The sequence below is a fragment of the Anopheles funestus genome, chromosome X (assembly GCF_943734845.2).
Source record: "Anopheles funestus chromosome X, idAnoFuneDA-416_04, whole genome shotgun sequence".
Classification (NCBI taxonomy): domain Eukaryota; kingdom Metazoa; phylum Arthropoda; class Insecta; order Diptera; family Culicidae; genus Anopheles; species Anopheles funestus.
Window position 1 is genome coordinate 13865673 of NC_064597.1, and position 24101 is coordinate 13889773.

General features: G+C 43.7%; 5 protein-coding genes across 8 annotated transcripts in view; 1 reads left to right on the plus strand and 4 right to left on the minus strand.

Moving 5' to 3' along the window:
- Positions 1-7577, minus strand: part of LOC125760897 (protein scalloped) — an 85273-nt gene extending 77696 nt beyond the window's left edge. Inside the window, exon 1 of the mRNA XM_049421493.1 lies at positions 6882-7577. Within this exon, the coding sequence (XP_049277450.1) occupies positions 6882-6918 (37 nt within the window). The 5' untranslated portion in view covers positions 6919-7577. The remainder of the gene's footprint in view (positions 1-6881) is intronic.
- LOC125762343 (SKI/DACH domain-containing protein 1-like) lies at positions 6921-13721 on the minus strand. Its single transcript, XM_049424311.1, has 3 exons — positions 13644-13721; positions 6991-7581; positions 6921-6944 (listed from the first exon to the last, which is right to left on the minus strand). The coding sequence occupies exons 1-3, from the start codon at positions 13719-13721 to the stop codon at positions 6921-6923; spliced, it is 693 nt and encodes a 230-aa protein (XP_049280268.1).
- LOC125760827 (post-GPI attachment to proteins factor 2-like) lies at positions 9636-20072 on the minus strand. 4 transcript variants are annotated; one of them, XM_049421375.1, is made up of 8 exons: positions 19803-20072; positions 18467-18750; positions 17303-17769; positions 16082-16216; positions 15194-15355; positions 15023-15128; positions 14722-14940; positions 9636-14638 (listed from the first exon to the last, which is right to left on the minus strand). In XM_049421375.1, exons 3-8 carry the CDS (start codon positions 17666-17668, stop codon positions 14478-14480), a joined length of 1149 nt encoding a protein of 382 aa, XP_049277332.1. In that variant the 5' UTR covers positions 17669-17769; positions 18467-18750; positions 19803-20072; the 3' UTR covers positions 9636-14477. The 4 variants fall into 4 exon arrangements, with proteins under 4 accessions (XP_049277332.1, XP_049277316.1, XP_049277325.1 ...); XM_049421359.1 differs by having other exon boundaries at positions 19703-20072; XM_049421368.1 differs by having other exon boundaries at positions 19686-20072.
- A 602-nt stretch (positions 20073-20674) lies between these two features.
- LOC125761004 (39S ribosomal protein L22, mitochondrial) lies at positions 20675-21538 on the plus strand. The gene has a single exon (XM_049421728.1). The coding sequence runs from the start codon at positions 20841-20843 to the stop codon at positions 21474-21476; it is 636 nt and encodes a 211-aa protein (XP_049277685.1). The 5' UTR covers positions 20675-20840; the 3' UTR covers positions 21477-21538.
- LOC125760807 (zinc finger protein 467) lies at positions 21518-23572 on the minus strand. The gene is made up of 2 exons (XM_049421329.1): positions 23040-23572; positions 21518-22956 (listed from the first exon to the last, which is right to left on the minus strand). Exons 1-2 carry the CDS (start codon positions 23253-23255, stop codon positions 21955-21957), a joined length of 1218 nt encoding a protein of 405 aa, XP_049277286.1. The 5' UTR covers positions 23256-23572; the 3' UTR covers positions 21518-21954.
- Between the last annotated feature and the right edge of the window lie 529 nt (positions 23573-24101).

Here is a 24101-nt window from a genome sequence, read left to right on the forward strand (position 1 = left end):
ACATGTACACCGTCTACATCGATTCCTTTCCATTCTCCCTTCCGATCATCACCGATTGGCAATAGACTTTATCTAGGCGGATGGGGATAGAATGTGCAGAAAAAAAGGGAAACACGCGGACACGTGCATCTATCACCGATCGGTGAAGTGGCTGCCGTGTGCAAGTGGCTACCCGTCTTGGAAAGGTGTGTTTGCGTTAAGGTAGCTTCCCTTCCACCCACTCACACCCATTGTCAAAGCTGTTCTAATCACTAATCCACACTACTTTTCCTCTGCTATCGACGAACAAGGAAGGTACGGTGCGGGATTAAACACAACGGCACGGCCCCGACGTTGAGACAATGTTACAACCGGGTGCTCGAAGCAGTGAAGCCGACTTAAGCACCATCAACCATCAAAGATGGCTTGGCTTTATTTACGTACTGTTTTTTTTGTTCTTTTACTTTTCTTCTCATAGAGATTTTCTTGCTTTCTTTGTACGGCGTTTGAGTGTGGGTTTTTTTTACTTCACTTTTCACTTCTCCCGGTGTACTTAAATAGTCTCAAGGGCCGTCGTAAACCAAATGTTTTGCGCCCTGATTGTTAGGCAACGTGCCGCGTCCTGCAAGTGCGAGTTTCGTACATTTATTTCCATTTCTGTTTTGCTGCAAATACTCACCCATCATTACGCATACTTTAAGCGCCTGCACACACACACACACTTGTGTATATGCATTTGTACAAACATTCATCATAATTCTGTGGTCACCGTGGTGGGCGCTGTAGGCGAGAAAATGAAAATCAACCGCCGGGAAAAACCAGAAAACTTGAAATGGTACATAAATAGCAACAGTTTAGCAGAAACAACCAGCCGCCCCTTTCCGCCTTGGCTGCTCAATCACCACCCATACCCATTTAGGGAAGGGAGGAAGTTGTAAGAAAGGGATGGGGAAGAGGTGGTGAGCGTGTGCTAGAGTTTTAAAAAAACGAGCGTAAAACAGGCACTTGTTTTTGTTTTTTTGTTATACATGGTGAAAAGTTTCGGAATAAAGTGACGGTTTTTTTTATCGGTTTTTGAGCAGAAGTTGCAAGAAATTTGCGCCGCCCAACCTTCACTACCACCACCACCAAATCGGTCCAAAACACGGCAGTTAGATTTGGAAAAGGATTTTCTCAACCAAGCGTTACCGACCATTCGTTTCCTGTATTTGTTCTTGGACGGAAAAATCATCTGATTTTCTCATTCACACACCGTGGGGCCGAGGGTAGGTGTGAGAATGGATACCGAGGGGCAGTGATTTTTTTTTCTTGGTACGGTAAGAGGCAAACGCGCATTTGAACCGGCCGTACCACACGGGCTAACGGGTGTGATTTGCGTGCGAGAAACGCTAAAAATAGCGATTTTTCACTCCCAACGTTAGCGCGCACATTTGCAAAACACCCCGATGCGTATGTGTTCCCCCATAGATATGTGAGTGTGTGTGTGTGTAAGTGTGCTTATGTGTAAGTGAAGATGTTATACCATGCATCGCACTAGCTGCACTGTAAAACTGTAGACTACCGGCAAGTAACGGACGGTAGAGAGGACAGGCAAGGATATTTCTAACTTCTATTTACCGGGGGTACACTCGAAATAATGAATCCCCATTGCTTTTATCCATTTATTATTGTGCGAAGCATCACAAATAAATAACAAAAATCCTCACAAAAAGAAAAGCATTAATACAGCATTTAATTATCATTGTTCATAAGGTTATGAAATTATTGTTTTTTTTTAAATTTGTTGTGAAATGTGTCAAAATAAAGCAATGAAATATAATTGATTTATTAACGAAATGATTCGTTGCTGTTTATACTGTCACTTCAAGTGTAAAGAGGAATATCTTTCCCCAGTATATTATTTCATATCCATTCAGCGTTAAGTGTAGAGAAGTACATGCCATAAAAATTCAAACTACTGCGAAATTATAGCTCTCAATACAGAAGTCACCGTTACCAGATAATTTTATATTTACGATCAGTTTGAAGGAGTTAATAAATACTGTTTTTATTACCGTGTAATACCTCCTATTGATAACTTGATGATAAGAGAATAATAATGATATTTTTTATAACTTTTACTTTTGACAGGTAAATCATCACCTTATCGTAAGAAGATAATTTTTTTATAGCAAAAATGTTTTTTGTTGCATCATGTGGTATAACTTTTATTGCAAAATAAAACATCTTAATTATAGTAAGCTTAGTATAAAGATGTCGTTACCCTGCAAGCACTAACAACGTTCAATGGAGGCGCCCTGTTTGCCATAAAATTATGTTCTATGTAACCGTTTGAAAATGTTGCTCTTGTTTGTTTAGTAGTTCGGCAGTATGGATCAAATGCGAAAATAAGATAGTAATTAATATCCTATTGAAATCTTCTTACGTGGGTCATAAAACCGCGCGTCACGGAACACTAAAGCTTTATAGCTAAAGGATCGAAACAACACGCAGATACTAAAATATGCTTATTAAACATTACTAAACCCGAAGGAAATTGGCAAATGAGAGCAAAATACCGAAACAGACACCCAAAACAAACAATCGAACCCAGCACAAGCAATGCGAAAATAGTTTCACTCGAGTGTGTCCAATTGCTATTCCCTTGGTGATCCAGCTTTACCCCATTGCATGGGTGGTCGGCAAACGTGCGTTATACTTTACTCGGCGCCGTATTCAACCCTGAACACCGGCTCGGCAAAATCAGACAAACCGATGGCAAGTAATAAAATGCCGCGCGAAAGTCACTGCCTGGGCAATAACTTCCCGACCGATGCCAATGTTTCCGCAAATTCCCACGCGTTCGACGAAGATGTGCGCACACCTTCTCCATCTCAGTTCGTTCGGCTGTAGAACCATGAAGGACTGTATGTGTGTGACAAGAAAAGGGCAGCAAGGGTTGATACGTTTTCTTTTTTTTTTTTGCTTCCCTTTGCCTTTTCTTTGGACGCCTTGATACAGCACATGATGCACCACATCAAATACCAGCAAATAAAGCGATGTATTCCCTAATGACGTGAAGATTTTACATGGGATGCAGCTGCATTGTGCAACTGCATTTGGTGCACGTGCACATTATCACAAAAAAAACTTTGTGACTTTGAACAAAATTGAATGAATTTCCGGCAGCACAGTATGTCCACCGCCGGCCAAGATGGCCAAAAAGGTGACCAAGGAGAAGGTTTTTTTTCTTCTTTTTATTTCCTCGGATCGTCCACCACATCCACTGAGCGATGTAATTGTAGCGTGGGAGACGCAACGTTTTGGTTGTTCGGTCACAATCGATACGCTTGAAAGGCGACAGTGGCGTAATGGTTTGTTTGGTTGGTACGATTCGGTTGTAAAACATCACGGACGCGTTCGCAGTGCCAGTGTGTTTCCTTCATTCAACAGTTGTCGATTGATGCACACCGTGGGATCATGGTTTTAACGATGTTGAAGTGCCTTAAACATGTTATAGTGATTTTAAACTATAAAGCTTTAATTTTATCGTAGAAGCCTAATAGTTTCGTGGGATGCTCAACTCTCAAAACATACTCAAATTAATAATTAATATAGGTACTTTCGATAGAAGTTCGAAATACAGTGGAGTGCCGATTATCCGGGTAACTTTTATCCGGCTGTCCCATTATCCGTGCAGCTCGGAAATGATAGTTCCAAAGGCGAATTGACATATTAACTATATTTATTTTGCAAAGTGCACCTAAAAAAATTAACATCTAGCTTTGGAAAAAAATCCACCCATTACACACTAAACACTAATATTTATCAATAAAGAGAGTAGTGCCTATTATCCGTGATATTCGCTTATTCGGGAGGGACCGAGTCCCGATGAGCACGGTAATCGACGCACCACTGTAAATGTGTGCGCTTTATTTTTGGTCTAAGAAATGCTTCTTTGATGGTCCAATTTTGAGTCCCAATATTATTTTTTTACTTTTTTTAAAAGGATTTTTCATTATAGTAAAAAAAATTATTAATAACACGGAAAAAGTATTAATTTCCCTGTGTAGCTATCTTCATATCAAATTTCTAAAATCATCTTTTTTTCTTTTTTTCTTCAAACCGACAGAGTTTACTACCCCGGTAATATCACGTGGCAATGTATGGCATTCATTGGTATTATTATATCAATATTGCTATAAACTATCAGGGCTATTATGAAACGCAAACATCTTTTCAAACGTCACACAAAGTTGCCTTTCATATTATGACTTTCCGTTTGGCTCTCCGTTTGGCACATTCAGACGTTTCAAAAATCAATGATAACTTGAAAGATACTTTTACTTGATAACAATGAAAGTAAAAAATTTGCATTACCTGTGCCAAACAGAAACCCCGTTAGAGAGAAAATTTTCCGTCAGCCGAAAGCAACGGAAAGTACAATTTTCTTGAGAATTGATTATAAAAAAGTGAATACGGAGGTGTCTACTTCTTTTGTAACTCATTATTCACACGAAATACAACAGTGGTGATGAGATTTGCGACTTCAAAACTCAAATTTTGTTAAAAAATCATAGGTTGGAAATAGACGAAGCGAGATTTACGCGGATCGAGTAATACGCGGCTAGTTTATACCAGATTTAGCCCAGTTCAGGTGTCAAATTTGCCGCGCCTGCTATCGCGCCCGCGTTTCCGCAGAGTTGTTGAAGTGCAGCAACTCTGCGTTTACTCGGTAGCTAGATCGATGACATAAAGAGTTGTTTACAATTTTGTTGGTGATTTTCTGGCTAAGAAGAACCAAAACATAAAGATTTCGCTACAAGGACTAAAAACTACAACAAAAAGAGTAGGTTTATAGCTGCAGTAAATAAATTTTCTGAAGCTATTGGCACTGCGTACGCGGTTTGGTCCATACACGAGGCGCGGTTTACTCGCCTGTTTGACCGACGTTATACCAAAATTGACACCCGCGTATTACTCGATCCGCGTAAATCTCGCTTCGTCTATGTTCAACCATACAGTTGCTTCTCTCGACGAACTGCTATTTTGAATTTTGTTTATGGTTTTCATCTTGACAGATTGATTGATCCAAGAAAAAAGTCGATGAAGCTTTCATCGACTCCAACGAGCAACCATAATGCAAATTTGCTTTCCGTTTGAATTGTGACTTTCCGTTTATGAAATTTCCGTTTGCGTTTCATAATAGCCCTGTATATCAACAGGTAGTATGTATTACAGGTAAGTAATTGCATTATTTGACATTTCACAAAATGTTTTCTTAATATTCATTACATAAGCTACAACATTCCAAACAGTCATTATTCAAGAATTTTCACTTTAATGGTAAAACCAAGAGTGTCATCATCTCTCTGGTCATTTAAACACATTTGTTCATGAAAAAAAACCAGCGCTGCTCAGCAGCTTTCAATGGTGTCATCTGTCTAAACTCCGTTCTATCGTAACGAAGGTTGTCGTGCAACCGCGTGTCATCGATTGCAAAACATGTTAGCCTTTGTTTACATTACTGGTCCACCTATGGACATCCTATAGCTGTAAGCAGACCATCAAGCAGAACCGATGCTGCACTGGTACGCCCAGAGCAAGAATGTTGCGCGCTTAACAAAGTCAACCAAAAACAACAACATAAGCAAACAAATAAATTATAAAGCTGCGGTGGAAAGATTGGCAAAACGTGTTGCGGGAAGCACTTGTTGGGGGGGGGGGGGGGGGGGGAGTATTTTAAAATTGGTTTGTCTCATCGTTTTAGATCGTCTGTTGCTGTTGCACGAATTTCTCGTGACTCTTTTATACAAACACCCAGACGGACACAATCGTACGCTGGATAGTTTGAAGATTGTGAAAGGGGAAAAAAGCTAACACAAAGGAGAAGTGTCAGCAAAAACAAGTGGCACAAAACAAAACGCTAAAGAACATCCCCGATCATCTAGGAAGCAGGAAAGTGATGATCTTCTGTACGATGTTGGCAGTGTCAACACCCATACGGAAACGGATCGAGGATCGAGTTACAATTGGCAAGGCCTAACACAAATGGAGCAACTTAGGTTTGCTGTTATGGGACACTAAATCACTGTACAGTCAGCACATACTTCCGTCTTATGTTGGGTCGGGAACGTGTGTTGATGTCCGTTTGTGAAATGATACTTTTCAAAAGGGCCCTTTGGATGAACCGCAACACAGATTATAGCAAGCGAAACATCACCAAAAATAGTTCTAAAATTCATCAACAAAAGCATTTAATCCTCTCATCCGTGTTGTTCGCTTATCCGGCCAGGGTCGAATTACGCTGAGCACGGATAAACCGCCATTCCACCGTTCTGTGTCTATTGTGTACCGCAGGCACAGGTTTAACTGCAAAAAAAACCCCTAAACCCGCACAATTATCACCATAATTAAACACTGTTGGCGTACCGCCGCATCCATGAAGATCTGGATCACACGATCGTGCACATGGGCAAATGGGTAGAACTGTTGGACGGAGCCACTCTCACGGGGAATCATATATTCCATATTTCCACCCCAAATAAGCACCCGATGCCATCCATGACCTACGCGCAGCAAACGTGGTGGCGCGGAACAGACATAAAACGCGCTTAAAAATAGCAGCAACGTTCGGTGCAGCCGAGAAAGTGTTGCGGAAGTGGTTCTTGTTTCACCATGAACCATCTTCACTTCCCTCCACTCTGTATCGCTGGGTTTTTTTTTTCAACACCCTTGCAAGATACGAGTAGTGCGGGGGGGACAAATGTGCGTCACATTTCCCAGGCACCATGGTTTGGTGGACAGCCCGCTTCCGGGACGACAGCCATCGGCCATCTTTGCGAGGGATTTTATAGACCTCGGCTTCTATTACAAAAAAAAACGAACTTCCCCATAATTATACAGCGCCCCAGTGTACTTACGTTTAGCGTAGAACAGCTTCGAGTAGTCGCAGTCCATCCTTAGACCGGGTATACCACCACCGCCTCCTCCCACACCGCCACCACCTACCCCAACGCCTCCTCCACCGACACCTGCACCACCGCCTATTCCGCCGACGCCGCCTCCGGCACCGCCGATGCTGACACCCGGTCCACCGATCGAGCCGCCCGCGTCCGCACCGCCGCCCAACGGTCCAAAGTGCGGATGGTGGTGCGGATGATGGTGCGGATGGTGGTGCGGATGGTGCGGATGGTGATGGTGGTGATGATGCGGATGTGGATGGTGCGGATGGTGCGGATGGTTGTTGCCGCTTACTGCCGCTGCCGCCGCTGCTGCCGCTGCCGCCGCCGCCGCTGCAGCCGCCGACGCCGTGCCGCCGCTGGCCGACGCACCAACGTTACTGCCACCGATCGCTCCCGCACCTGTTGCACCGCCCAACCCGGCAAGGCTGGTTCCGATCGAGCCTGCGGTACCACCACCACTGGTACTTCCGCTGCTGCCGGTGCTACTGATGCCGCCCCCGCTACCCGTACCACCGTTCGCTGCTGCTGCTGCTGCTGCCGCCGCCGCTGCCGCTGCTGCCGCCGCGCTTGCCGCCGTCGGATAAGCGAGCGGGTTCAAAAAGTTGAAGTTTCCTTTGTCAATCTTGGCGGCCGTACCTTGCTTCCGGCACACCACTCGCTAAAGTGGTCTCGCGGAAACGCGTCGAAGGGATCGAAACCGAAAAACCCGCGAAAAACCAACCAAAAAAAAACAATCACACACACACACACACACACGGACTTTTCCTTTTCCCACCTTATATATATATCTCTTGTTTTCACCACGCCGCAAACAATAGGCCGGGTTGAAATTTTTGGGAGTTCAGGAAAATTTGGAAAAACAATTTCCTTCCCAAACACCGGGGGGGCGAGATGGGATGAAGGAATAGATCGAAGACAAAAGACGCAGCAGGTGGAATGGGTATGTGCGTGTGTGTTTGTGGACGAGTGAGGAGAAGGCGGGTGATAAGTTGATGCACTGCAGCACACGGTGTACCGATTGATGGTGGGCAAAACAAGGCGCAAGATGGCGATCGTGTGACGTTGTTAGGCTGTTTGATTGTAGGCGAAGAAGTTGTTGATTGCCGGGTTGTTGCTAGATCCCTTATCGGTGAACCGATTTTTGTCACTGCACACCTGCACACTAACGAGCACGCACATATAACAAAGCACACACCGAAACAACAATAGCACTGTGGATAGTTGATACACACAGAGCGGACCCACGCTAACAGTAACACTGTTCAGGATGAAAATTTCCGAAGCGTGTGCGATACGATCACGACAAGCGATAGAACCGTACTGAAGTAGTGGAACGTTCGATAACGGCGTTGAACATACACCGGGCACGAATTGCGATCTTTACGATATCGACAATGCGTTGTTTGTTTATTTTTCTTTCCTTTTGGGTGTTTTAGTTTTTCGTTTTTTTTTTGGTTTTTTTTTTTTGCTTTGATAAGTTATCGCACTATCACACTTTGCGGTGTTTTTTTTGTTGTAATCACATCCAATATTTCGAATGATTGCACTGACCGTACACAACACCCAACACGCACTGTTTGCGTTTCCCAAAACCAAAACAACAACACGTGTTCCCGACGATCTTGTATCTTTCGGCGGAAGATAAACGCCTTACTGTTGCAGATTTTGTCACCTGTAATGTCTTGTCGACCGTTTCCGCTGAAGATCGGTTGCATACAGCGACCTGGTAACGGAACCGTAGTGCAAAAAGCGCGTAACACGAGCACACACACACACACAAGAGCACCGACGGGATGACAAATGACGGGCTGTCCCGATACCGAGTACAGTAAAAGCCCCTAGTGACCGTTTTGTACCGTCTGCTAGCGTGCGAACGAATGAAGAGGGCGCCTCGCTCCTGACGGCGTGACAGCTCGCATGCACTCGCGCGTAGACAAATCTTGTGGCCCGGTGCCCCGTTCTGTTTCGGGTCACTCAACAAACGCAACTCGCGTGCGTAACCGTTGTGCTCTCGCTCGCGCAACGAATGCCGTGAGTGACCGTGAGTGTCGCATACGCGAGTGGTACTGAAATCATGCGGAAGGTGGAAAACAAAAACGTTTTGTGACAAAGGTGGAGACAAATGGGGAAAATGGTGATGTACGTGTGTACTTGATTTTCCCTCCTTTCAACGGTGCCTGATGCGTGTGGTGCGTGAATGAAATCATTTGTGAAGAAACACGGACCGGGCGGCTCCATCATACTGGTGAGTTACTTTGTTCGTGGTGTTCATTTCGTTCATTTATCTTTTTTCTTTTTTTATTTTCCTTTTCAAGCCGTCTCATTAAGTATCGCTTATCCGGATCCTTTAGTCGACTTGATCGACTTCATCTAGTGAGTATATCAATTTATGAAATATTTAACAAAATTTAGTAAATACTTATTCTTAAAAAAAAAATTTAGATTATATAAAAATAATTTTACCATGTTTTCCATAATCGGTTCATCCCATTTTCGATGCAAACGATTGATTTCTTTTATTTTTTCTAACATAAATTTTAATCATTTTCTCGGTTAACTAAAAACAGCGAATAAAACATGATTTTCTATTACACTTTAGCTTTCGGATGTGATCATTCGCCAAGTGATCATACAGGAAGAAGAATATAATAAAAGAAAGAGCAAAAGGGAAAAAGGTTTAGCGCTATAGTAAAAATTGAGAAAAAGAAAACGTTATATTTTAGTTCTTTATTTGTTTTTCGCCTTCTTCGCTTTCTTAGTGTTCACGTTCGTTTCCGCGATTAATTTAGGAGCCTGTATGCTCCGTTATCATTTATCTGTCTCTAGTTGCTGCGGCTGCTGCTGCTGCGTGTGTGTGGATTTTAGTTTTTTTTTCTCTTTTCTACCCGCAATCGCCTGTATGTTTGGTTCCGTTTAGTAGCTTTGATGTTTTTTTGTTGTTGTTGTTGTTCATCTTTTATTTTCCTGTTTGTTTCGACTGCGAGTTTAACGTATTATTATGCTACTATATTGTTTCTCCCCCTTTTTTTTTTCTTTTTCTCAACCCTTTCATCCGCTTTTATGCTTTTTTGCTCAAATGCATTGCTACTATAATTGTTATCTTACTCATCTTCGTTATCGTTCCCGCATCCATCCATTTCGTAATTGCACCGTTGCTGCAAAACAAACACACTACAGAGCACTGTTTGTCGATTAGCGATTTGGGTCTACCCAAAAACCACTTCACACCTTTGCCAAAACGCTTGCTTATGCTATTAATAATCTTGCTTTTTTTTTGGTTGTGTGTGTTTTTTTGTTTTGTATAGTTTTTGTTTTTGTTCTGAAGAAAACTGCCGCCACGGTAATGGGCAAAGATGCAGTGAAAGTTTTGGTTAGGAAAAATACTTTAGCACAACACATTGCAATGCAACACACGTTCACATTTCCGCTTCGCACCTAAATGGTGACAGTTTCAAACCCTTCCAGGTGTTGTTTTTAGAAGCGATTAGGATACGGGTGCAAGAGGCAAAGCAGACGAAAGCCATTAGGTACCGCTTTCATGATCTTTGCTTTCTTTGCTCGCATTACTGCGTGTTTGCCAATCGCAGACACTTACCGTTACCGTTGTTAAGCCTGTATCGCATTAAACCACCAGTTAACATCGAACAATACTGCCTGATTTCCATACTACACGCATGTATTTACCTTCGTTACTAATAAACACTTCCTCCTTTGCACTTCGCCTGCGGTGCGCCTAAATCGCTGCAATTGTTATACACTGTTATACATTTTCCCCAGCTTGCTTAGTCCTTTTTGGTATGAGTGTGTGTGTGTGCGAGTGTTAAACGTTACACATTCGCATTTGTGTGTTATTATATGTGTGTGTGCGTGTGTGTGTGTTTATGTAAAAACAAATTTAGGAATGGTAAAAAAATGCCGAAAAAGTCAGTTGCTACAGAAAACCATAACTACGCATAAAAGATGATTTTTCCGATGTTAATCTTTTTTAATGCGCTTTTGTGTATGTGTGTGTGTGTGGTTTGACTGTTTTTGTTGATCTTATACACCTGCCATTTCTTCATCGTACATGTCCATTTCTTCCTTTAGTGTCCATTTCTATATCTTTACGCACCAGTTATAACTGTATTTGTGAGAGATTTGTATTTGTTTGTTGTTTTTTTTTTACTTCTGTATACTATCTTACACTTATAGCGTTAATTGTTCTACGCGCTCAGATTAATTTGCTAATCACCCATTACATTTCTCGTTTTCTCCTTCAGCTGCTTTTGTTTCCTTTACCCTCAGCATCGCTTTTTGTTTAGTATTTTTGTTAGTGAAGTTCCTAACTTCTCCTGCCTATTTTCTCTAGTGTACGTGTGGGTGTGTGCATGTGTGTGTTTATGTGAGTGTGTGAGTTGCACTTACAGTTGCTACCAGGTAACCTTTTTTCTTTCCCTTTTCCTCTCGTTTATTTGCTTTGTTTGCTTATTTGCTCATCACTCTCGTTCGCTTTGTTGTTCGTTTCTGCTCCGCATTGCTCGCGTTTCGTGACCTTTTTGCTTTCCGTTAGAATTAGACTTTGATAGAGTTAAAAATAAAAACTTAAAAATCATTATACTATCTCTCGTTGCCTTAGTTTACGCCAAACCCGCTGCTGGGATGGGATGTACAGTAAAGTGGAGCTCGATCATGACTCTACGCCCGCTTCTACGTTTCTCTAAGCGTCACTATAAATCTTTAGAACACACAAACACACACACATACACCCACACGCATAAACGCGTGTTTGTAATACGGTTAGGATTCGCGACAGATTACGGGGTTTTGTTCCACGTTTGCTGGGTTATAAAAGCAAGCAAATGCAACAGGTAGGTGATGGGAATATAAGGTGAACTTATAGGCACTCAAACCTTCTCCTTGTCGTTGCATTTAAGAAAAAAAGGAGCAGATTTCGATTGGCATAATACTCGAAATTTAACTGATAGCTTTCGATTCTCCTTTTTCGTGTATTTGACGAACGAAAAACTCTTTCTTGGTATCTCCTCAAAATTATTGGACCAAATGTTCCATTTGAGGTTTGTCTATAAAAATTCTGATGGCCACATCTGAGGGCTATTGGGCAAATGTTTATCCCTAAACAGCCTATCTTGCCATTAAGGAGTTCCGACCACGACCGAAAAATGACTTTTTCGCGTGATACTCACTGATGAAAGCAACAGCTTCACGGAGAAACTTTGAGATTATATCGCAAGAACTCCCGAAAGTTCTTCGGCAACATGATGTTGGAGTCGTCGATGCTTATCTTCTTGGTGGAAGACATGAAATACACGGCTTCCACGCTTATCATTGCTGTTTTAGAGTCAAAAATATCTTATAATTTACCAAGACACAACTTCAACGGCAGCTTCTGCTTGAATTACTTGCACTTTCACCTGCCAATGTCCTTGCTAGTTTCCAAAAAAATTTTTTTTTTCGATAAATTACTAAGCTATCTGTCCCTATTTTTTCTAAGATCACATATTAGAAACAAAGGAGTTACGGCACAAAAATGCACAGAAGAAAAATGCTCCGACATAAACCGGTGGGTAATGTGTGAATGTGATGCATCGCTGCATGTGCTACGCAACAGGTAGATGCGTTAGTACGTTAAGTTCTTGATGTTTTTTTTTTGGGTTGTACGAGATATCACTTCTGGGTAAAATGAGCGTACAATTGTTTAACGTGCAGTACATGGCAAGAGCAGGATAACATGGAAGGGGAAGAATATCTCTAACCTTCGGACGCCACACCGTATGATCCGCTTCAACGATTTAGCATTAAGTATTAATCCACCCATTCCGTAGGGAAGCATCAGTTATGAATTGTGCGTTGCATTACGTATCAATTAAGTTAAGTATTCTAACTTTCCCATTCTATCGCAATATGTTTCGCTGTTCTCATCGGGAAAGTAGCTTGGTTTTTTTTTTTTTGTTGCTGATGTTGTTGTAGTTGTTAGGTACTTCTCGTATATGGGAGCAGATGGTAGAAGTATAGCGAATATTCTTTCGTTTTCGTACCGTTCGTATCATTGCGCCGATTAAATTTGATATGTGTGTGTTTACGCTTGTTTTTTTTTGCAACCTCAGTTGTACGTATCAGTGTGGGGAAGAGTATATCTATCGACGAGCGCTCGTGCACCTGCATGTGTATAGGAGCGTTCTGACTAACTTGGCCTTGGGTATTAACTGCGTCTCGCTGTATGCGTGTGTATTCGTGTGTCTGTGTGTGTGTGTGTGTTTTTGGGGGAAGTACTTCCAATTCAGGACATCCTGTGATGTGTGACTTACTGCGCTATCTAACGTGACTCTGACTACGTTTTCCACTAAAATGGTACTAGTGTAGCTGAGATGTCCCCTTTACTGGAGAGTGTTAATTGCGAGCTGGAAAAGAGGGTACCCGCTTCTGTACGATACGGGGCCATATATTTATATATATATATATAGTGTTTTGCTATCAGCTATTGCATCATCGCCTAACCTAAAGGAGCTCATCAAACCGTACTACTAAACCCTGCTGTTTGATCTTCCGCTACCCTGAATACGATGCAGAACGTTATTAACTATGCGCACTCTGCCTACACGCAGTGGCAGATGTTGAAAGAAGTATCGATTTGATACAGCATCTAGTAGTTTTTTGTTTTGTTGTGTTTTTTTTTTGTTTTTACTGATCACCGTAAAACACCATTTGCTATTTTCTTCTCACCTGCACACCTGCACACTTTACCACGCCGTCCGGCGACTTCCAGGCGTGTGACTTGGCCATCGCCGCAATACTTCCCATTCTTGTCATATACATATATTTATATATATCTATATATAAATAGGTATGAATCGTTAATTTATCTGGTAATTTATATGTATATATATACACATAAGTTTGCTTCAACATGTGGTTGGATGAGACTGTTTAAATAATTATTTTTGTCTGCATGTATGCGTGTGTGTGTGTGTGTTTTAGTTTTTCTTCACTCGATATACAATCTATCGATGTAATAATAAACAATACAACAGTATATTTTTATATACATATACTTTTGCAGGCTGTGTTGGTTGATATATGTATACAAATATATAAATTTATAGTATATTATTAAATCGATACCTATATACGTTTCTTTGTATGCACTTAAAAACCGTGTTCGCTCGTCGTGCTCGTTTACCATTACCGGATAACATTTGTTTAGGCATGAACAGTTAAATTCTCACAACCCAACCGTCCCTGCTTAGGCGTTGGTTCTGATGAATTTCTCTCACTCACACACATACATCTACACAAAAGTGAAGTTGCACCTGATTGTGAGATAGTATGAATGGGGACTGAAAGAAAAAAAAAACAGGTAGTGCAAAAACGGTCAAAATGGCTGCCGTCTTTTTTAGTACGCATACGGGGGATCGCGCCACAAAACCAACACCGCCAACAACAATCGAGACGAACAAATATCAATAACCCAAAAACCAAACAATACAAACAAACGTTAACCGCTGCATGGTTGTGTACACCGTGCCCGGGTCGCGCTAGGGTCGCCGTTTACGCCGCTCAGTCCACCTTCCAGCCGAGCGATGTCTGCTGCTTCTTGTACTGCTTCGCATTTTTGGCAATCAGAAAGTGCTCGGTCGGAAAGTCCAGCATGGTGGTGCAGTGAAAGCCCATGTTGGCGGACGCCACGATGTACTCGCACAGTGCGAACCAGCTGAATGCTGAATGGTTGGAAACGGTTGGGTTTTTGCATTATAGCACCGATTCGAGGGGTTGAAAATTAATTTACACGTCGCATCCTTACCGAGATCCTGGCAGAGGAATCGATGCTTCAGGAAAAACAGTATCAAACCAACCGTGCTGGCAATCGAGAGGGCAAAAAACGCTTGCTTGTAGCGCAACGATGACTCCTCGTACGGCGTTTGTGGCCCGTCCGGTTGCAGCAGCTTTAGCAGCTTCAGTGTTGCCAGCATGTACGACAGTGAGGTCGTCATGAAGATGATAAACACCTTCTCGTGCAGTGCTGCGAAATATCAATGGATAACACACACACACACTGTCAGTCGTTAGTTGATTAAGCAATTCCATTGACAGAAGGCACTTACGATAGTTTTCCTTGTTGGAGATGTACGTTACACCGCAGAGGGCGCTTATTTCGACCAGATTCAGCCAGTAGACGATGTTGATCATCCGGCAGGCTTTCGACATGCGCTATTGCCGCAAACGAGATAATGCATTAGTAGTTGGGTACACATTAACCGAGCAATACTACTTACGCCTGGATCGTTAAGTCCGGCCACCATGGCACGGTACCAGTTCCGGTAGACGAAGGCAATGATGAAGCGTGGCCCGATGTGCAGTGCAATCGACACACGCCACAGGTACCGCTGCGGGCTAACGCCAGTGATGGCACTGATTGACGGTATAATATTGTACACCTACAACAGCGAGAACAAACAATGTGTTAAGTTATGACAGAAAGGTACTAGCATTCAACAAACGTAAACGAGTTACCGAACGGAACGGAAACGAACGCAACTTAATTAATTACAAAACATACTGCGTACTGCCCTTTCGGGTGTGAGAGATTGTTCTGTAACTGTTCAAACACTTTTACGGGAAGAAATACAGTCGGCAGGTTCGAAACAAATCGGAAAAAAAATCATTTCCAAGCTTTATGATTTTTTTTGGGAAAAATAAATTTCATAAAAATATAAAAAATAGAATGAATAGTAAGAATAGATTATGCGGAGTTTAATAGTTGCAATAAAATTTGGTTTCTTGTAATATCAACCGCTAAAAGGCAAACCGCGTAATTATATTATGTAGTTCAAATGTTTAAAAATCCCAAAAGAAAAACAACAAATGTTTTATGCTTCTTTACGCATTACTTTGAAAGGACACCTTCCGATGTAACGCCTAAAAGTATGCAATTGAACAATCATTTTTGAATGATTTTTATTTTTTAGAGTTTCGCATTCATTTACTCTTCGACTGTAGTAACTTCCCGTAATGGAAGCGGTTGAAACAACTCTCGATAGCTATTGCACGGATTATTTCCATACATACCGCCAGTAGAACTATCTCTCACAACGGGGCGGGATGACTTACACAAGTACACAGGTGTATACATACGATCAAATTAGTCTATTAAAACTTCATACCCGACAGTGCGTCTCGTGGATTTCCTCTGGCTGGAAGACGTAAGCGGAGACGAAACAAACGAACAAGGTACCAAGCGGTAGCACTAGTGTAAACACACAGATATCACGGAAGCCAATGATGAGGTGCACCACAAGCTACCACGACACCACGACGAGGTACGTAAGCAAATAAAAAAAAAACACCGGAGAGAAGAAGAAAAACAAACAAGAGAAAGGGAGAAAGTACAGTAATGGGGGGAGAAAAATGTGGTAATAGTTCTGTGAAGGTAAACGCAACGAGCTTACACTCCCGGAAGCATATTCTACGTGGTACTGACACGTACAACGCAACAATGGCGTTGGCGTTCCTTGGAGTAGGTTATGTACGAACGTTGTATTGTTTTGCGTTTTAGGGAGAACATTCAGTGAGTAACACAGGGTGGCTACAAAAATTCCAACTGAAATGTTTTTTTTTTCTTCGATGGCCCCATCCCGGAGGTAGATTACACGTGGTCGGATGATCTTTTGCCGGTATAGAAATCCCACCGCCCGGTAGGTCGTTACACACCGCGAGCAGAACGGTTTCTATAAATACTCTTTCAGCTGCCCAAAAGGCGGCCGCTTGTACTCCGGGTGCCAGTGACAGCAGTCTAGACAAGAAGCGTAGTCAGAAGCAGTGTGACCAGTACTACCGATTTATCTGTATTCCTGCCGATTTTTGAGTAGCCTACCGATTCACAGACGAGCACCCGGAAACTACCGATTTTTCAAGAGTCCTACCGGAAATCACAGATTTGGCTTAATTTTGCTGAAGAAGTCATAAATGCCAAGAATGAATTGTCAATAGACAATCAAAGACTGCATTTTTCTTAAGAGTTTTGGATCTTTTTGTGCCGCAGAAAACGACAAAATTCACACCAGTTCAACATTTCTATTTTCCCTACGAAACCCCCCCCCCCCCCCCCCCCCTCCCCGCTCATACGTATAAGCTGAAGAGAACATGAGCTGAACAGAATTAGGATCATACCGACAACTACCGATAAATTTTTGGCTTTCCTACCGATAACGAGGAAATCAATCTGGTCACACTGGCCCAGAAGTACCCTCTTGAGATGTATAACCGCTACCGGAACAGTGATTCACCGAGGGTTTTTGGGGCAACACGAAATGTCAGGCGTTGTGTAATCTACCTTCCGGATGTACCGAGAGATGTACAAACAAACCAGCTCGCCCAAAAGTTACCTTATCGGATGGACCTTTGCCACCTTTAGGTCCTCCACCGTCATCGCCGTAGTGTCCACTGTCCAGCTCCAACGGGCCGGTCGGTGGTTCGGTGTGTCCCGACCGCTCTTTACTTCGGTCGTTGGTGCGTGACTTTCGCTGGATGGCACCGGGGAGACTGGCGTGTGCGTTGTCCATCAAGTTCCACTGCTGCTGCTGCTGCTGCTGTTGGTGTGGCTGATGATGTTGGTGTAGGTCCTGCTGCGGCATATGTGGACAGTTTTGGTTGTGTTGCTGCAGCGTTTGCGAGTTCCCGACCGTACCAGAGTTCGTTCTGCCTGGTGCCGGTACGTCCGGCGGCACTCGCCCATCCACCGTCGCATCCATCGTAGTCCGGCTGGAGCTGACGGCTCGCGTCGACCGGTTTCGTCCTCGCTGCGGCACGTGGGCTGTGTTTGGGGCGACGGGCGCCTACCAGAAATTCGAACCTATCCAGAAGTATCAAACGAGAGTAGGGAAAGCAATTTAGTACTTGGTCCTGAAGGCAAACCCGATCAGTTTCAGTATATACACTGTTGACATTTATCAGCTCAGTATCGTATCTAGCATTGATTACCTTCCATTTACTAGTAACTCTTTTTGTGTGAGTGTATTTTTTGTTTGCTCCTCAAAATTCTATATTTGTCCACAAGAAGAAAACAAAAATACAAAAACGATAGGCAAAATGGCCGGGCAATGTGGAGAGATGCCAACAAAAGAAGCAATACTCCACCACGGGAACGTTCACCATTCGGTACGTGATGATCAAAATGTTGACATCTTTAGAAAGGTGTTAAGTGTTCATATCTAGCGGGTGAAACATAACCTTTTTTTTTAAATGATATATGAATACATCTGTCCAGACAGTCGTCCAGAGAGATGCAACTAAAAACTAAATAATCCAATGTAATTTTTTCTCTACTTCATTAAATTCATTCCATACTTCTGAAACAACTTCCATCACAATACTTTGTTTTGCTGATGTCATTTAAATAAGCTAGACATACTACTACTAATGCGTTCATCTATCTGGCACTATTTACATCGATGACTAAAGATGCGGAAGCCACCATTAGATAATACCTCCACTGTAAACACGATCAATCAGCAGGCCGACTGCGTTGCTTGCCACTACGAAATACTTACCTCCGTTCGTGAAGTAGACGAAACGCAGCAAATGGAAGTGTTGCTGAATGGAGGTTACTGGGTACCGGCAAGTGTCCCGTCCTCCTTAGGTACTCGAGTGGCACTGGAGGTGGCCGCTACTGCTACGTGCGAGTTGTATTGCTGAATCGGTTGGGTTGGTTGGTAGACGTTTGATTGGGTGGATGTGTAGCGTGGATAACGCTTGACCGAGTGGTTTTGATGGCCGACCACCGGATGGAGACGCGTGGTGCCTGATTGTGCCTCTATCCTTCTGCACTCGTCAACTGTTTGGAGACGAAACAATACCAACAAAAGATGCACAAAACCCCGTAAGACATTCGTTTACTCTATGCCGCCCTGATTGTATCAATTCTTGTTTTTTCCCTTGTTCTCCTCTCTCTCTCTCTCACTCACTCTCTTTCTCTCTCTCTCTCTCTCTTCCTCTTTTCCAATATTGATACGTGAATGGGAATGGTTTCTTCACCTATACTTCAAGGATATGCATGAGCAAAGTTTTCATCCCGCACGCACAACCACCGGAACAAACACACGCAACGGGTGCGACAACAAAACTGCGTGTGCAAAGGCACCTACAAATACACAAACACACCTTCATACAACCACACACACACACACACACACACACACACACACACACACACACACACACACACACACACACACACACACACACACAATTGGGAGATACACCAGCAAGACGCATCGTTGTGCGCACCCTGGTAAGGATATAGTTCACCTTCGCCCCCCCCCCCCCCCCCCCCCCCCCCAGCCTATACCTTCCGGAATACGGCCATATTCTACAGCAAAACAAGCATCCGTTTCCTGTCGTGCTACGGTGCGCGCCTACAGCCACTGCCTGTGTTGCGGGTGTATGCGCGCGCGTGTAGTTTGAACCATGTGTGTATGCGTGTGCGTGTGTGAGTGCATGGGAGTGTGTATATGCGTTCGCTTGAAGGATTTTCCAGGCCAGGCTTTTAGGCCGTGGAAATGAAACAGTGGATCAATCTAGCGAAACTTTAACTTGAAGTTTTTTTTGTTGCTACTTTTAATGCGTACTGAAACGTCGGTTATTATTTCTTGCTTTACTAGCTAAAAAGACGATGGTCTTGGAAAGCTGGGTAGAAAGATAGTACCACCAGCAGTAGCAGTGTCGTTTGCTGCTCTACGCAATATTTTGCACGAATCTCCGTGTACTGACCAACATTTGCCTTTTACCTCGATTCAGGTTTGCGCTCGGCTAATACCGCACTATACCGTACACATGCATAACAAAATGCGATCCTTTCTATCTAGCGCCACATCACCACACACGCACCATTGCAGAAACCGAAACTCTAGCAGCCGTTTGGCCGAAATAGTTGCACCGCACGGCACGGAAAACGTCGGTACGGCAGGCCGTCCTGTGCTGTGCCTAGTGTTTCGCCTGCACCATTTAACACACCACAAACGTAGCAGTGATTCGATATTTCCGAATTTTCCAAACGAGCTCGCCCTGCTTGCTAGGTGCCGTCGGTACCGATTGTGCAAGGCGTCGGGAGCAATGAAAAATAATAACGTACGAACGGAGAGCGGAAAATTCACTGCGCGCTGGCGCCCAGTACTGAAGCACACGTTTGTGGGCGGGAGAACGGGTAAGGGTGCGAGCGGTGGCAGGAGAGCAAAAAACCTGTGTGAGTGTCCTGTGCAAAGGGGTTCTCTTCCAGAAAGGCATACACAAAAAAAGTGCGAGCGAGGGAAAATTATGTTGCGATTGCCTGTGCGTTCCGTCGTCCCAATCCTTCCTTTCGCCCTGCATCCACACGCATTGTCCCACGCCTGTCGGTAGGGCGAGTGCGGGTTTTTCACGATTTGTTCGAAACGTCAGGAAAAACGCTCTCGCGCGTGTTCTGCAACTCGCTCTCGCTTGCTCTCAGTTTTCATCAAATTTCACAAGGACTCGCGAGTTCCGATTGGTGGCGGTTGATGACATTTAGAAACAGTGTTGCCAACACTGTGTGAAACTAAACGAATTTTCTCGATTGAGAAATTTGATCATTTGCACGGTTATCGATATAGTTGTGATTTTATGTAAAGCATACCTTAATAGTTTTTAAAACCTATTATTAAATTTTGAAATTTATTCAACCACAAAATTCGTGACATATTTGAAAAAAAAAAACCGCTGCCGAACAGTGTGGCTCGACTCGAGCAGTAGGCGCTGTCACTGTGTTTGACGTTTCATGCCATTGTGTATACATAACACACGGCGGTGTGTTTTTCACAGACCGGGTGCTGGTAGCAAAAAGTACCCTCGAAACTAGGAGAAAACCTTGGCTTAGTATCGCATTTTAGCAGGGGATTACACAGCTACACAATGGCCACCTATCTATTGCACACGTTCAAACGACTCGCTCTGTCGGATCGTAACACCAGCTGTGCAGCACTTCGTCTGATACACACGGGCAATGCACTGGCCAAGAATTGGAACGGTCACAACACTGGACCGCAACGATGGTTGCAGTACAACAAAGTTATCTACCCGCCCCAACAACCGGACGAGCCGGTTCGCCCTGCGTACGTGTGCCATCAGAAAACGAACATCAAGTACAGCCCGAAAAAGATGTGGTACGTTGCATCGTTCGTACGCGGCATGTCCGTGGACGAAGCGATCAAACAGCTATCCTTCATCGACAAGCAGGGTGCCAGCTACGTGAAGGAAACGATTCTGGAAGCGATCGAGCTGGCGGTCAAGCGGCACAACGTCGAGTACCGGACGAACCTGTGGGTGGCGGAATCACACTGCGGCAAGGGTCGCGTTTTCAAGGGGCTACGGCGGCACGCCCGAGGCCGAACAGGCGAGGTTGAGTACAAGCACTGTCATTACTTTGTACGGCTGGAGGAAGGAACACCGCCCGCGCACTACTATCAACCGGCACCGAAGACGGGCGAGCAGCAGCTAGCCGAATGGGAAGAAACGATGCGCAAGCGTAAGGTAATCGGATCGCTGTAAAGTGTAAGACAGTCGTTAATAAAGCTTTAGCAAACGTGGTATTTCTATTACTGTATGTATAATTCACTTTTCCTTTTATTGGGACTTAACATTAAAAACCAGTGTGAAAGAAATTCTTTAAAAAAACGAATCCTAACATGGCACTAACTTCCACGTACAGTAGCATAAATATTCCATTGGCAAAATAATATAACTAACGTAATTCACTATAATTACAACTTTAAGCTGTTTTACTTAAGGTGCTAATAAATGTTCCACAAAAATATGATTTGTATCTATCTAAAACTATATCCTGCGTTTTGATATCAATCCCTCAACGCCCGTGGAAAATGCTTCTTAAATAGAACTGCCTAAAATAGAAAAGATACACATAGGATATACAAATCCTACCTACACTTTAAGAAATGCATTGCTGCTTAAGATTATAAAGCGTGCCAACCATTATACTCATCGACTTAAACAGATGCAAATTTGCGCGCTACACTGGAGCTAAAACAGACCGTAGCGTGTCCAGCTGTGTGCACAAGTGTTGCATATGCGTTTCAAGCAGATCCTGGACCGTTTGCGTGTTTTCCACCTCCGAATCAGTGGTCACATCTAGCAAACTTTTTTGATCGGACGATACCGTCACAGTGGATTCGTCCTTTCCGGTTGTTGTTTCTTTCGGTGCAGCAGTACATGGCGAACCATCCGTCACATCCTTGCTGCATCCTGCCAACGGTACCACTTTCGCTTTCCGTGCCCGACCAGTCTTTGACGCGCGGAGATGCAACTTACGGTGATGTTCCAGCTTCTGTTTGGTGGCCAACACTCGTCCGCATTCACTGACCGTACATACGAGATCCTCCCGTTTGCGGTTTTCATGCTTCGCCCGTATGTGTGCGTACAGATTGCGCTGGTGTTCGTAAAACCTTGGACAGCCGGCATGCGGACACTCGAACACGTCACGCTCGTCCTCTGTACGATGCACGCGACCGTGCAGATTGAGGTTCCGTTTCGTGTGAAACACTTTGTCGCACTGGTCGCAACGGAACTCGCTCGGATGCTCAAGCCGGCGGTGCGTTACCAGCTCGGACCAGCGGAGGAACTCTTTCGGGCAGTCGGCACACTTCTGCGCATGGTGCTTGCACCGGTGGCTGCGCATCAACTTTAGGTTGACGAAACCCTGACTGCAGTGTTCGCACCGGTGCGGATACTGACCAGTGTGGCGCACCTTATGCAGCTTCAATTGTAGCTTGCGCCAGAACCGCTCGCTGCACACATCGCATGCGTACGGTTTGCCAAGAACGTGCTTCGTCTGGTAGTGACGCTTCATGGCGTGCTTGCTGCTGAACTTCATAGTGCAGTTGGGATGTTTGCAAGCTAGCTCCGGGCCGGACGTTTCGGGTCGCTCGAGATGATTTGTTCTCATATGACGCAGCAGATGTGATCGATTGGAGTACGCTTTGCCGCAGCTTGGTTCCAGGCAAGGGTATGCGTGCTGGAAAGCAACAGCAAAATTCTCACCATTAACATGTTTGCCAAACCGAACAACTTACAATGCATTTCGTCTGAATAGCTTACCACTCCGGTATGTGAAAAACGGTGCCGATCGTGTTCGTCGCGTCGCTTGAACGTTTGCTGGCAAAATTCACACTTGTAGCGATGGCTACGGTTGCTGGTACTGTGACCCGGCACTTCGCTCAATGGCTGCTGGTTCAAAATGTCGGTTCCCTCCATCGCCGGCTTTGATTGCTGGGGTGTTGCTGGACGATCGCTTTCCGATGTGTAAGGAGCCATTTTTTTTATTACAAAACACGACGCTCACACGAACGCTGGACGAATAATGGCAAGACGCAGCTTTTGTTATGGCCCTACGCGCTCCGTTTGCGGGGATGGTCAGTCAACACAACAGGAATGGATGACACTGTATCAGCCGAGTGTCATTTCGTAACAACGCATTTGAAATATTTTCCTTTATTGCTGTTGTAATAAATCTTAAAATATATCGCTGTTTTTCACACAAAAGTAAAACACATTGAACAACGCAAATAAAACACCAGCAAACAATAGATGATAACCCAAGTAGCAATATTGTTAAGATGTTTTCAATATGTCAAATGTACGTCATGTGTGGTGGTGAATATAACAAACTCACCACTTCAATTCAAAAAGGCGACAAAACTGATATGCCCTTTCCGTGATGTGAGTGTTTGTGTACATATTATTTTGCTGCTAAATTCGATATTATTTTTTAAGCTTTTTTGTTATATATCCGTGCAAATAGACCTAGAGCGACATTTCTCGCCGCGTCAATATTCGATGAAATGCGATGAAAAGTCCATATATAAAAAACAGCATCGAAACGTTATTTCCATAGAAACACATAGAATTATATCATCACAGTAGCCACAGAAATGTCTCGTCGAGCGGTTTTGCTTTGTTTGCAAAATTGAGCTACTTTTGAGAAATGTCGCGGCGAGAAATGTCTCTCTACGTCTTTGCACTATATGATTGAACAATCTCGCGTATTTTGGATTATTTTCTTTCGCGTGTTTTAGGCTGCTAAATGGGTATCGCTAGTGGACATGGTTGTGCGTTGAAGAAGCCTATTTTTATTGCACTTCTATTACTAGAACGCCCCTG

Excerpts from the sequence above, each read along its gene's own strand:
- LOC125761004 (XM_049421728.1), top strand. The coding sequence starts at position 20,841 with ATGGCCACCTATCTATTGCACACGTTCAAACGACTCGCTCTGTCGGAT.
- LOC125762343 (XM_049424311.1), bottom strand. The coding sequence starts at position 13,721 with ATGGGAAGTATTGCGGCGATGGCCAAGTCACACGCCTGGAAGTCGCCG. Across the intron at positions 7,582-13,643 it reads TAAAGTGTGCAGGTGTGCAG|CGAGTGGTGTGCCGGAAGCA; the intron begins GTGAGAAGAAAA and ends AGACCACTTTAG. Across the intron at positions 6,945-6,990 it reads GAATAGGCGGTGGTGCAGGT|GCGGTGGTGGTATACCCGGT; the intron begins GTCGGTGGAGGA and ends GTGTGGGAGGAG.
- LOC125760807 (XM_049421329.1), bottom strand. The coding sequence starts at position 23,255 with ATGGCTCCTTACACATCGGAAAGCGATCGTCCAGCAACACCCCAGCAA. Across the intron at positions 22,957-23,039 it reads GTTTTTCACATACCGGAGTG|CACGCATACCCTTGCCTGGA; the intron begins GTAAGCTATTCA and ends GTTGCTTTCCAG.
- LOC125760827 (XM_049421375.1), bottom strand. The coding sequence starts at position 17,668 with ATGGATGCGACGGTGGATGGGCGAGTGCCGCCGGACGTACCGGCACCA. Across the intron at positions 15,129-15,193 it reads CCGGACTTAACGATCCAGGC|CGCATGTCGAAAGCCTGCCG; the intron begins GTAAGTAGTATT and ends TTGCGGCAATAG. Across the intron at positions 14,941-15,022 it reads CTCCAACAAGGAAAACTATC|CACTGCACGAGAAGGTGTTT; the intron begins GTAAGTGCCTTC and ends GATATTTCGCAG.